This window comes from Anthonomus grandis, chromosome 1, assembly GCF_022605725.1.
Source record: "Anthonomus grandis grandis chromosome 1, icAntGran1.3, whole genome shotgun sequence".
NCBI classification, from domain to species: Eukaryota; Metazoa; Arthropoda; class Insecta; order Coleoptera; family Curculionidae; genus Anthonomus; species Anthonomus grandis.
Genome location: NC_065546.1, coordinates 36,994,718 through 37,009,066, shown reverse-complemented (window position 1 = coordinate 37,009,066; position 14,349 = coordinate 36,994,718). Strand labels below are relative to the sequence as shown.

The following is a 14,349-nucleotide window of genomic DNA, read 5'->3' as shown; positions in this document are numbered from 1 at the left end:
ACTTAGCTTTTGCTTTTAGTATGAAGTATAAGCTTTAGCTTTTACTAATAGCATTTGCTGAAATTGAAGTGAATAACCTTTTACTTTTACTTACTAGCGAAAGCTAGATATTTTAAGTATTTACTTAAAGTTTTTATTTGATAAATCATCCAATGGTGTTACGCCGTACCCTTTACCGCCTAAAATAAGTCCATAGTTCTGTTGACGTCTTCTCATCATACCAAAAATGTTTGGTCTACTTAAAATACGACTGTCGCGCACCAAGCCAGGCCATTGAGCATCTACGGATGTAAAAATTTCTTTTGCGTCACAAGTTGCTTGCACATTTATACACCATCCTTTCCTATTGATATAAAGTCCAGTTCAGAGATCTATTAGAATCTTTGATATGCCGCGAATAGTCCGTGTGCCGGTGTTTCTTGTATTGTCACATGGCATGTTTGTTTAAATCGCAAAATTTTATGTGGAAAGAGTCATGCAGTAATATCCTAAGCGATATTTATTCGTTCCATCAAATAAATAAATAGTTCAAATTTTTTTTTTTAATTTATACATTTGATTTGTAAGATTTGACTACAGATACCCACGTACTATTTTGTTAGATGTCTGACCTCAGTCGCAGTCACTGAAGCGTGAAAAGTTGCACAGGTCCGGCCTTAAAATTTATTTGTTTCTAAAATTTTATTATTCGGGATTTTTGGATTTGGTTTTATAAAGTTAGAAATTCAGGATAATTAATAGAAAATATTTAAATAAGATAAGATTTAAGTAAATCAAATTATTTTAACCAAAAATTTTCATTTAATAGGTTTAGTATTTCAGTAATCAGTCGGGTGTTTATAATAAGTGATGTGAGAATAGGTAATTCAAAGTACTTAGGCCTATTTATTCTCTGGATTAAGGCATTAAACATTTACTTTTTGACACAAAAGGGTAAAATGTTTTGGTTTGTCTTCAAATTATATAAATTTCCTTTTTGTGGGTATTGAGATTTAGGTATAATACCAAAACAAATCCTGGGTAAGAATTGATAATTAAATTATGTTCTTTTAATTAAAGTATTGACTTATTAAGTGTAGTTATGGTTATAGCTTAGGTGTCATCAGCATATTCAGAATTCCTCACATTTAGTAAATCAACAGTGTATATTAGGAGAAGTAAAAGATCTAGGATTGACCCTTATGGCACATGCGAATCAACACGTTTAGCGTAAGAGAAAATATTATTAAATGACAAACACAACATTATTAAAAACATAGTACTAATTTTACAATGAACAATCCATACCATCAAATTTTGAAATATGATTAATATTTTATTTATCGATTGTTGGCAGGTTAAATGATTTTCTTACTTTGTGATTTTACTGTTACATTTTGTTAAATTTGAAACAGTAGGGTAAAACCACAAATAAAATAGAAAATGTACGTTTTTATGTTATAATTGTTATTTGTTAGTCTAATTTTAATAACACAGCTTTAATAACTAAGACTTTTTGACATAATGAACTTTTAACCCTACATTTGTGATATAAATAGTGAGAGTGATAATTTTAAAAAATAAACAATTTAATTTATTGAAGATTCTAACTTGAAATAAAAATAGCTATCTTTTAAATTTAAAAACCAAATACTATGGCTATAATTTGAGAATTTTTTTTAAAATCTTAAAGCAACACATAGCAAAACTTAGAAGTAAATATATCTTTCATTATTTGCCAATTGTAAAATTTTGTTTGTTTGTTTTGGCAGTGTATAGTATTTCCATAATATTTTATTTTCAATAACAGGCGATTGAGTGGATTCCACGCATGTTTTTGTCAATTTTGGGCAGTAAAATCATCATGGGTCTATTTTAAATTTAATGAATTAACATATTGTAGTATAGAAAATTTGATTATTTTCTAAAAGTTTTTTTTTAATTTAGTAGATTGAGTTATTTTTATATTTTATTTTTTTTGAACTCTAGATTTTAGGCAATTTATATATTTATTTTTTGTGAAACAATCCAGCCGAATTAAATTTGAATTATTTCAAGCAAGTAAATTAATAATAAATAAAAATAATTTGTAATATATTTCAAACAGATAGGACACCCAATTACACGAGATACAAAAAAATTTTACAAATAGTTTAATAACACAAATAAAATAAACATACATCAACTATTAAATCCTTAAAGATCTCTTTAAAAACACGACGAGAGTAATAGAAAAACAGCCCAAAAATGTATCTGGGTACGGCCCCGTAATCCTCAAAATCAGTGGGATAGAGAGATACACAATCACTTGCACAGCCTAAAGTAGGAATCGCCAGAACGCAGGTGTTTTATCTTTGTTTAATAGACTGGCTAAACTGAGTTGAGAAGTTTGTGAGTGCTGGGAGTGTTTAAAAGGTTTTGTAAGATGCTTGGATTTTAGTCCGTGGTCAATGTTTTGATATTATTTTCTTGTGATATTATTTTCTTTCTAAAAATTGACATTTTCGAAAGAAAAATAAAAAATATTATAAAACATGTGGTTTTACGTATATTTAAAATTATTTCATAGATAAATTATATAAAATTTTGCCATTTAGACATGTATATCATGCGAGAATAAATACGACATAGGCGCACGGACTATTTAGTGCGGCATCTGCGACACATCAAAGATTCTAATAGATCTCTGAACTGGACTTTACTTGTCACCATGTAGCGATGGCGCTATTATTGGTACATGAGTACAATCAATTGCACCAAAAGCACAGGGAAATTTATACAACTGTACCCATTGGTTGATTGCCTGCTCAGTCGAGTTTTTTGTAGGAAATTTCATCCAAATTCCTGCCTTTTCAACTATTTTTGGTAAAACGTGAGATATCATTTTACATATTGTTGTTCTATGAACTCCTTCTTTCTGATCCTTATTTGAAATCCAGGATCACTTAGAAATTACAAAAATATTTGCTTTTTTTTTGGACTCAATGCACCACCTCTAATCTCCACTTTTGGCTCCAAAAAAATGGTTAGCTATCCACTCAACATTTTCTTCACTAAATCTATACAGACCGTGGTATTTTTCGGCACGACTTTCTTTTCTTTCGGGATAAAATTTTACAGATCTTATATTCATAAATGCAGCCATTTCTACCAAACTGTTTAAGAATACTAAATTTTTAAGCCAGGGTCTAACAAGCTTGCAAAAATGTAAGCTTTTCCTTAATATTCTTATTAATTGCTTACCTTTATTCCCACCATTCTTAGACAATGCTAACAACTTTAGCTTTTGTTAATTGTATTAATTAGTAAAAGTTACAACTTACTTTTATTCATTGCAAACTAAGCATTTGCTAGGAAAATGTAAGTTTTAGTTTTTACTGAATTCTTATTCACACTGCCCAATAGGTATATTTTCCCAAAGGCACAACCCAAGTCCAAAAATTTGTTAAATCTTGTCACACCAACCGCCTTTGCAACGCATAAAGAAAAATAATTCAGATCGCATTTAAATTTTAAGATATTTGTCGCATTAAAAGACAAACAGTTGCTGTCACAACATCCCTTAACATTAGCTAGATCCTGGTTTATTAATTGCCTGAGAAGATTCGCGTCCTTGCTAACCTAAATTTGGTGGTATGCAAGGCACAAAACTAATTAACAGTTGTTTAAAGATAATAATAAATTCAAATTTGAACCCCATGAACTCTCTGTGCGATAAGTTAGCTTTGAGTTGCTATGCTTTTAAAGTATTAGCAAGAATAGCTCAAATCGAAAACATACATATATTTTACTCCTTACTACATTAATTTTAGAAAATTATTTAATCACCTTCGAGACAATACAAGATTCAAAGTGAGAAACTATTTAGGAGAAACCTTTAATTTTTAAATAGGCAATCTATCAATAAAAGTTGAGCAAATATTGACATTGAAATCACAAAACAGTTTTACCACTAACCAAAAGTTTTTATTTTATTTTCGATATGAATCGAGTGTTTTGTGATTTGAGTGTCACACCAAAGGTTCGAACCATACGACTATTAAACTATTGACATTAATAAAAATAGGTGCTAAACTTGGTTTAGTGAAATCTGGCTAATTAAGATTTGATTGGTAAATTCTTTAAGAGATAAAAAGCTAAATACGACAATTTGGACTTAATACGACAATTGAGGCATATAAGATCAAAACCCGCTAAATCCACTTTACTTAAATTTTCAGAAAAATCCAAAAACTATTTAACTAACTTTAAAATCAACTTTAGGGTTAAACTTTTGTTTATAGATTCTTCGATACTATTAGACTCTATTTAAGTAAAAGAAAATATCCTGAATTTTACCCGAAATTGAGAAAATGGAAATAAAAAATGGATTTAGTGGATTTTGAAACCAACTATTGGATTTTGTGGATTTTGATCGTAAATAAAACGGACTTAGTGTAGTTTGTCACGAAACAAAGTTATAATAGAAAATTAAACCAAAGAAAATGTAACAGATGTAACAAAAAGAAATATAGGACTATTTAAAGATATGTTTTTAAAGTATCTTCAGATCACAAAAAGACACACTTCAAGTAAAAAATCTAAACTACTAAATCCGGAACTATCTCTACTGGTTCACAGAGATCGTTTTGGTCGTCCACATCGATTTCATAATTTTCTTGCGGATAAGTCCCTCCTAGATATTTTTCTAACACTAGCTTATAATAATCTAGACTACCAAAATCTTTCCACTGGGCTCCATAATGTTTAATTAATAGCGATGACACATCCTGTAGTTTATTAATTTTTGGTGGTACTCCAGTTTCTATTGGCAAGGGATTTAAGGAATCTAGAGATTTTCCTTTTTTACAGACAGATTTGCTCTGATTAAGGTCAGACATATAACTTTGTTCTCCCCTTATGGTCACGGTATTATTCCTCCCTCTTTTTAATATGAACCTTTTGGACATATTGAATTTAAAATGCCACTTAGATGGGGGATTTAAAACTTCCTGTGAAGCAGATTTCCAGTCCATAACTGGAACATCTTTACCCAGTTCAACAACTGTTCCATGTTGTCTAAATATATCCAGGTCTTTTATAGGTTCTACTATCTGTTCAATATTTCTAATGGATTTCTCAATATCACCAAATACCCGGTCCGGAGGAATATACGAGTGTCTAACAACAAGGAAAGACAAGCTCTAGTTCTTTTATAGGTGCAGTACTCAACCATTTAAAACACATTGCCAACATGATGCTGTTCTTATTTTGTCCTCCGCATCCATCAGCGACAAGACGAACTTTTCCAATACCATCAAAATTACTATGGTTTAAAGTATAAAAAACAGCAGATGCAATTTCATTTGCTCCTTTGCGATGTTTATCCTCAGTCCATGCAAACATCCGAACATTTTCTGGAATAAGTGAAGAATGAGAGTCTCCTGTGACTGTTGTGAAGTATACATATACAGTTGTCTGCTGTAGTATACACTCTGATCTGGAATTTTGGGCAGAGTTAAATTCTTTTGACAATCAAAACTTATTATTAGCAACCCTTCTTTTTTTTCTCTCAATTTTGCAAAAAAAGCTTTTGCTCTCAGTTTGTGAATTCGAAGTTCAATCATTATCGTTTTTCTCACTCGCATCTTTTTCCTCTTTTAGCTTTTCTCCAAGCTCCAAACATTTTGAACATACATCAGTACGTGGAGATCCAAACCCTATGTTAAAATGGGTATTAAAAATTGATCGGAAATAACTTTCTTTTACCTGAAGCTTCAGAGAAGCCTCGCTTTTGTATAATTTCCACAAACGCCGAATATTTAGGCTGCTGGGTAAATAAACTCTGCATGCTGTTTTGCTGCGGCAGTAGTGAGACTCAATAGCCTTAAATTTTTTATAAAGCTAATTATTGCATGTCTTCTAGGCTGAAATAATCTTTCTTTTCTATTTCCACCTGGCCTTTCTTTTGCCATATTACGACTTGTGAAATGTCGATGCAAAACACCTTTTACTCTATCTGGGCGAAGGCAAAGTACACCTAAAAAACTTTCACGGCAAACTGGTACCAAATTATTATTTTGATTCTTTGGGATGAAATACTTGCACGCAAATTGTCGACTGGATGTTCCCTTGTTATTTCGATGGCGACGTGGTACCTCTATCTGGGAGAACTTTATGATAAAGTTGTCTTGACCCACCTTAGTTTGGTTCTCGTAAAAAGCATTATGAATCTTTTTAATATCTAACATTGTCAAAGTACTGCATCTATAACTTTTAGCACAATGTTTACATTTTGGGTATTTTGGTAGAGTTACAGCAGAATATCTAAAAGAAGAACACACCATCCTTAGTTTTTCTTAACTTTAAAAATGAAAACAAAACTCATTACCTTCTGGTCTTTTCCACATTCCTTTTCCAATTTTCTGGAGCTCGCTGCCTCTTTCTAGCCTTATTTTGATTTACTACGACGATTTCGTTCGTGTTATCGCACATTACTTTTATTATACTTTACTTTTTAAATTAAATAAAAACTTTAACAACTTTAAAAACATACTGATGTCAACCGCAAACGAGACGTTTCTGACAGCAATTCAAAATAATAATATCAACGGAATACTATTTTGACCACATGACCACCTAGCTGAGTATCTGATTGGCTAATTTGGATTTGAAAATAAACCAAGTTGGATTTAAGGCAATTTGAAACTGAACCGAGTTTTTAAACTATATTTTATAGTGGATTAGATGCATTTTGTTACTGAATTTCTGTTCATATGGATAGATATTTTTATGACGAATATAATCATGTATATAACATATTTTTGACTAAAATTGGATTTAGCGGGTTTTGATCCTATATGCCTCAATTATAAGGAGTAATTTTCTATATATTATAGGTTTAAATTTTTGAAGTCCTTAGTTGATCCAAATCAAAGCCAAGGGTTTTGAAAGTAGAATTAAAATCTTCATCATTGTGTTTATTAAATATTAATTTTTTATCAATGGAAACCCCCAAGTCTTTGATAGCTGCATAAGTGTTCTCAAGAGTTTAGTTGAAGGAATGTTTTCTAGAGAGATTTGAAATCATTAGGATCTTACATTTTCTTATCTTCAAAAATAGTTTGTTTTTAGTACAGCAGCTGGTTAGCTTATCAATGCAATTGAAAACAGTCAATAAGACTATATTTAATTCCAACTAACTTAATATTGTCAGCAAACCAAAGACATTCAGGTGAAAAATTTGAAAAAAAAGCTCTTATAACAACTATGAAAAGACTAATTAGTATTTGATCAACCTTATCTAAACTGCTGTGAAGTTGCTCAAATGCAAGTTGCTTCAAATGCTGTATATACTATCTTTAAGTAGGAATATCATTCCAAAATTTCAATCTGGTTTCCGGCCTAATTATAATTGTACAACAGCTCTTTTTAAAATCAATGATTAAACCAATGATTGACCACTGATGGCGAACGAGCTGCTTCTAAGTATAGGACTTTGATCAGAGGGGTGCTACAAGGTATTGGGTCTACTATTGTTTACAGCTAACTTTATTCAGCAGATAGCCAACTGTTAATATCAAACGCATGCAAGATATAAGATATATTTACAAATTTATTTATCATCATTGGTCGGTCTTCTAATAAGAATCCACGTTCTATAAATCTAAGTAAAATCAATGTAATTTTATTTACAAATTGCGATAACGAATTGGATAATACAACACCAAATGAGATAAAAATGAATTAGAGTGGGTAGAGCAAAGTAAAAATCTGACTCTTTGCATGGATAACAGGTTGTCCTTTGATACACATGTAAATCATATTCCTCAAAGAGCATATTATAAATAAAAAATTACTGCATGAATTTAAAAAGTTAAAAATTTACTATCTAAACCAAAGAAATACCTTTCTGAAGGTTTAGTGCTTAGCGAACATGGATATTTAAATCTTGTATTTGGAACTTTTTTAACAGAATACAATAAATAAAAAATTCAAAAAATTCAGAACTATTGCCTGAGATTTATTAAAGATCTGTCAAAAAGAGAACAATATAGCAAGTGTAACAAGTCTCAATATGCCTCAAAGAAGGTTTATGAGTTTAAGTTTTATTTTACATGAATTACTAAATTTTTATGACCCAGTCTGCTTTCCATAATCTTATTCTAAAAGCTGTGTGTATCATGCATAGCGTGAATATTCGCTTTAAAAATAGACTGTCAATACTTCACTATAGAACAGAATTTGGGCCCATTTGTATATAACAGTAAGAAAAATATTCGTGAGTATGAGTGAAATCTGGTATATTTGTTCTATTCTTTTCTTTATGTTTGTTTAGTTCATTAAGTGAAAAGTTAGTTTTAAAATATATAGGTCCTTCACAAGTGGTTATTAAAATACGCTTAGCGGTACTTTCCACCTTTGTATATGCACATCTTTTTTTTTTCAGGTTATTAGTGGATGTTGAACCTTCATTTAACCAGAAACCATCATATCATACAAATTAAATAAGGCTACTTCGATAAGATACAAAGAATTTGACAAGGTTTTCCTGAAATCTGAGTAAGTACATCTTCTCTGCACCCATATAACAAAAGTTCTTTTTCAATTCAATGTGATATGCTTTTTGCAAGAAGCAACTTAAGTTTGTCACTTTTGGAAAAAAAATTCATGCTGCTCATGAGATATTAAATTTTTTACTTAAAAAAATGAACAGTACATGTAGACCTTAAAGGCACTGGAATAGTTGGTCAAAATATAAATTGGCCTACAGTCAAAGTCAAAATATACTTTATTTGCTAAGTTTACAAACTTGTGCTAAAAGCTTCCTAATCCTAGAATTTATAATACAAGTATTTATTTGGTTATACAGGATACAGGACAAAAACAGAATACAGAATCGATTTTGATTGTACATAGAAGCATATTTTATATAAAAAAAGAAAAAACCAAAAAAGAAGAAAAGAAAAGGCGAGAACCAACATAAAACAAGAATAATAATAAAAAAAAAATAATAAAATAAATCTGATCAACAGATATATAATTAATTTTAAATATTAAAATGAGTCGTTAAAATACTCTTCAATGCTGTAGTAAGCTTTTGGTAAGATTAATTTCTTTAGTGCTCTCCTAAACTTTTTAAGGTCTGTAACAGTCCTAATCGAAAAAGGAACATGATTAAATATTTTACGACTAATAAATATAAGAGAGTTTCTAGTAAGTGAGGAGGTGGGGATTGGAAGAGATAAGTTGCCCACTTGACGAGTATTATGGATGGTGGACTTATGTATGAGTGTTGCAGTTTCCAATATAAAGAGTGACAAAACCGTTAAAATTATTTCAGCTACAAAAAGAGGTTTACAAGAGACTCTCAGACCAACACCACACAGATACCTTTATGCTTTTTTCTGAATAGTAAAAATTATGTTAAGGAGTCCCTTGGAGCACAAACCCCAAAATGGCAACCCATAACGGATATGAGAGTCTATTAAGGCGAAATAAACTGAACGAGCAAACAACCCCCCCAACTCATGCCTGGCAACCCTGACTGCAAAACAACCAGAAGAAAGTTTAGCATCGAGGCCCAAAACGTGGTTGTCAAACCTTAAACTCTCATCAATGAAGAGGCCAAGAAATCAACAATAATCCCTACCATGTAGTGGGCTCTGCTCATCAAACAAAAAACCCTCTACATTACACTTAAAGCCCAGAACAAAAGTCTTATCAACATTGAATACAAGCTGATTGCAGCACTCTTTAATTTTGTGAAGGTCCTCTACTATGAGAGATCTGACTACTTTTTGATCTTTGTTATGCCACAGAATTGTAGTATCATCGGCAAACTGAACCACTAGTCCATGCAGTGATAGAGAGCTTAAGTCATTAACGTATAATAAAAATAAAATAGGACCCAACACTGACCCTTGAGGTACACCACATTTAAGATGTGCTATCCCTGACGAAAATCCAGATGCAAACACCCTCTGGGTGCGGCAGACAGGTATGACTTCAACCACCCCAAAGCCACTCCCCTAAATCCGTAAAAATCAAGCTTTGACAGCAGTATTCCATGATCCACACAATCGAAAGCCTTGGACAGATCACAGAACACCGCTGCTGCAACCTCCTTGGAGTTCATAGATAGATACTCACTCGCCAAGAATCTGAAAGTGGCATCCTGCGTGCCCTTAGATGACTGAAATCCATACTGATTAGGGGACAGCACATTGTATTTGGTCAAAAAAGAAACAATTCTCTTTTTTGCAAGCCGCTCAAGAACCTTGGAAAGGGTAGACAAAATTGATATGGGACGGAAGTTAGAGGGTCGGTCCAAGCTACCACCCTTATGAAGAGGGATAATCATAGCTTCTTTAAACAGGATGGGAACTCGCCCTGAAGAAATGACTGATTGCCCAAACCAAAGCACCTAAAGCGCTCGCAGGCAGAAGTGACAGCAAACGTGAAGAGATACCATCGGAACCCGAAGACCTATGATTCTTCAAGCACTGAATTGTTTCATGGACCTCGGTGGAATCTACAGGGTGGAAAAAGAATGATTGGTTAATAGCATTCCGATTAAGATACTGCAATGGATCGCCGTCACTGGGAACTGCTTCCAGTAACTTCTCAGCAATATTAGAAAAATAGTCATTGAAATCATTGGCCCCAAGTCCGATTCAACCAACCGCCGACGAGAAGACTGCCTACATTCGTTAATGATTAACCAACTTTCCTTCTGTCTGTTACCGGACGAGTCTAAGCGTTCATTGCAATACAGTTCCTTTCTGACTTTTATCAGATGCCTATAAATTTTCCGATAATCCTGAAAATAAGACCTGATGAATTGATTGTCGATAGATTTGCGAAGTCTTGCTAAGCATCGCAAATTTTGGGCAGATGTTTTTAGTCCCGCGGTGATCCATGGTTTTCGTCTCTTGGATTTAAGTCTAACCAGCCGAAAGCAGATATTTATTTTATCACGTAATGTATAATAAAAGGAAGAAAATGGTTGTCGAGCAGCCCGAATTGCATTCCAGTTAACAGACGAAATGGATTGAGAAAATAAATTCAAATTGTTCCCACTATAGTTTGTTTTTAACTATAGTTTTCAAGTTTATTGACACACCCAACTTTAAATAATGGAGAAATGTTTTTCATTTTTTTGACTGATCTGGAAACATACCTGATGTTTAGTCAAGTTAAAAATGTTTGCAAAGAAGTAGGAAAACAATCAGTAAATTAAAAAAAGGTTTTTTATCCTGCTGTAAGGGCATTCATAGAAAAATCAACATGTACTCTTAAAGATATCAGCAAAAATATTGAGTTGCAAAAAAATTGATGCTGGTTACTATGAGATAAGAATTTCTGTCAGATAGATTTGAACAGGTCTGTGTTTTTTCTGAATTAATAATAATGTAACTATTTTTACTTCGATTTCAACTGCAATCTTTTATATTTATCCTTTTTCTTTTTTGAGCTAAAGATTTCTTATGATGCTATAGATTGTTCTGAAATTGAGTCACTTTTAAACTTCTTTGGACGACAGAAGGCGATACATAGACATTGTAACTTAAAATATTAAATCATGAATATGGGAGCATCCAACATCTACTTGCTATTGGTTTTCATATATTGTAAATTAATTGTAGACACTGAACTGCTGCAGTTAGAAAGTGTAATGTGGCAATTGCTGCAGTAAAAATAATGATATTGATCTGTTTTATGACTCAATTGATAAATTTTTGTACTGAATTGTTGTTATACTAGGTGTTTGTTTTTCATTGACTTTAACTCTGTGATTTAAGATTTGTGCCTGTTTTCTCTTTTAGTTTAGATTTTATTTTAGATTTTAATGGCTTTAGTATTATCTATGTCATATCTGGCTCTGTGTAAAATGCTATAACTGATTTCCAGGGAAGAATGATTTTTAGTGGGTATTTACTAATATATTTCTGCATTGTGATTTTAACCAAACTAGGGGAAAATGTGTCACGACTCAGCGGACTGGTGTCTAGAATTATTGCTCAACTTCAGACTTGGGTTACTCTTTCAGTTATATAGATTACTAGATAATTAAATTATTAGAAGTCCAGAAGAAGGTGGTGAAATTTATAAGAATGTTTAAATTGAAAAAAATTTATTGGGGATTATGCTGGGTGACTAATAAATTGAGAAAATAAAATACTTTGAATTATTAAGTGGAAGAAGTGGGAGTTGAGGTTGAGGAAATGGAAAGAGCAAGCCTATTGCTTAATTAGAAATTTTAGATTATGTAAACATATAATATATTAAATTCTATTTAATTATTATTGCATGACAAAGTATTAATAAAGATACATTACTTATTAAAGGAGAGTTTAATTTCTTATTGTTATCTCTTTCTAATTTTTCTTATCTCTTGTTTATCGCTTCTTTCATGTAAATTAAAATATTATTTACTTTCAATCCAATAAAAGCACAACAGTTTATTCAGTAAAAAAGACTGGCCCAAGCTCTAAAGGATTCAAAAATTGAGCACTTTTTAATTAAACTATAAAATCAAAAAACCAGAACAACCTCAACTCGTTAATTGCTTATAATCAATTCATTTCAGTGACTGTTTTTTAGATCATCATTATTAAGTGGTGGAGCAACAATACCTCATACTTACCCATCAAAGTTGATGAATAATTCTACACTGAAAATCAGCTTATGATATTACTAATTTTTTTATTAATTTTACTAGATTAGATATTATATTCATGTAAATATTTAGATATAGAATAAGTGTTGTAAATAAAATTTTGAATTTGAATTCCTACATGTAATTTTTTTAATATGACTGTCTAAGGTACATGTAACTTTTAATACAGTTCCTATAGCAATAAAGAATATATAAGAAAAGTTGACAAAAACATACCCTTTACTCTAATTCCTTCAAGTTCTTCCTTATAAGCTTCTACTTCTTCATTTGTCATTTTGGCAATTTCTGGCACCTCAACATAAAAACATTTCCTAAAAGTTAGATAAGTAATATTATTATGGTCAATTTTGGCCAAATCTTTTCTTTGTTTGTTTGCTATACTTAAAGCGGTATCTTTAAGATCTTCTGCTTCTTCTTCAGATGAATACCTAACAAAAATATACAGTATACACCAAATTCTTCATTCATTAAACAATATATCTTACTCTAAGCCATCCTGATTCTGTTCAATCAGTTCACCTTTATTTGAATCACTTTTCTTCTTAGCGACTCCAGTGACAATAACCATTGAACCTTTTTTATGCAGATCATTTTTGTCACCTTTTTTCACAGTTATCTTGTTAATTTTCCTAACTTCATCTTGCACCTCCTGCATAAAAGCATCCAAAGGATCAATTTCATCCTCCACCATTTCTTCAGATTTTTCTTCTTTTTCTGGCTGGGTTTCTTCTTTAGGTCCTTTATCAGCTGCAGTGTTTTCACCTTTCTCCTCATCACTATTCTCCTTTTTTAACTCATGTGAGTCATCCATTTTATCCTCATCTTCTGATTCATCTTCCAAGGACCATTTTTTTATTGAACCCTAAAATTTCATTAAAAAAGTGCCTATAATAGAATTTTTATCAGATTATAGTACCTGGGGAACAGTGGTATTCTGTGCCAAACTCCCTGATTTGGCCTCCTTCTTCACTGCATCTTGTTCCTTCTTTTTCCTCTCAGCCCTCCACCGTTCAATCCTCTCCCTCCTCCTTTGCATTTCCAGCTCCAGTTTCTTTTGCTCCTCCTCCTTATCCAAGTTTTCTGGATCAAAAGATAGTGCAGAAACATCTTTTTTCTCTGGTGACTTTGACTTGTCTCTTGACCTAGATCTTTTCCTGGACTTTTTTCTGTCCTTACTGTCACCCCTAACGTAAGATCTCAGTAAAAGTAGACTTGTTAATTGGTAACAGAACAATTACCGTCTATCTCTATCCCTTCTGTCCCTTTCCCTATCTCTGTCGCGATCTCTGGAGCCACTTCTATCACGTCTCGACCGATCTCTGGATCTGCTTCTGTACCTTGTTGATCGGTCTCTGGATCTACTTCTATCCCTCGCTGATTTATCTCTGGATCTGCTTCGACGTCTATCCCTGTCTCGCGACCTACTCCTCTTCCTGCTACTGGTTTTAGACGAACGTTCTTTGCTTCTCGATCTGGAGCGGCGTGATCTACGCTCTGGAGTATAGCTAAAATATGGATTTAGTGCACACATTTGAGGGTTTTATAAAGATGTTGAGTATTTTAACGTACTTTCTCACCATCTTTAATGGATTTTATCTTAAAAAAGGAGCTTTTAAATATAAAGATTGCTTTGTAAACTATAAACAGAAGGTTAATGTTGTTTGTATCCCCTAACCTCAATTGCTGCATGACTGTCTTGTCAATTGTCA

At 32.1% G+C, this 14,349-nt stretch overlaps 1 protein-coding gene across 1 annotated transcript in view; it reads right to left on the bottom strand.

Annotated features, from left to right (window-relative positions):
* The window catches only part of LOC126738261 (probable ATP-dependent RNA helicase DDX46), a 41,832-nt gene extending 27,483 nt beyond the window's left edge, over positions 1-14,349 (bottom strand). Inside the window, exons 1-5 of the mRNA XM_050443505.1 lie at positions 14,210-14,349; positions 13,879-14,145; positions 13,557-13,824; positions 13,126-13,502; positions 12,857-13,068 (exon numbers count right to left, since the gene is read on the bottom strand). Coding sequence (XP_050299462.1) covers positions 12,857-13,068; positions 13,126-13,502; positions 13,557-13,824; positions 13,879-14,145; positions 14,210-14,220 — 1,135 coding nt within the window. The 5' untranslated portion in view covers positions 14,221-14,349. The remainder of the gene's footprint in view (positions 1-12,856; positions 13,069-13,125; positions 13,503-13,556; positions 13,825-13,878; positions 14,146-14,209) is intronic.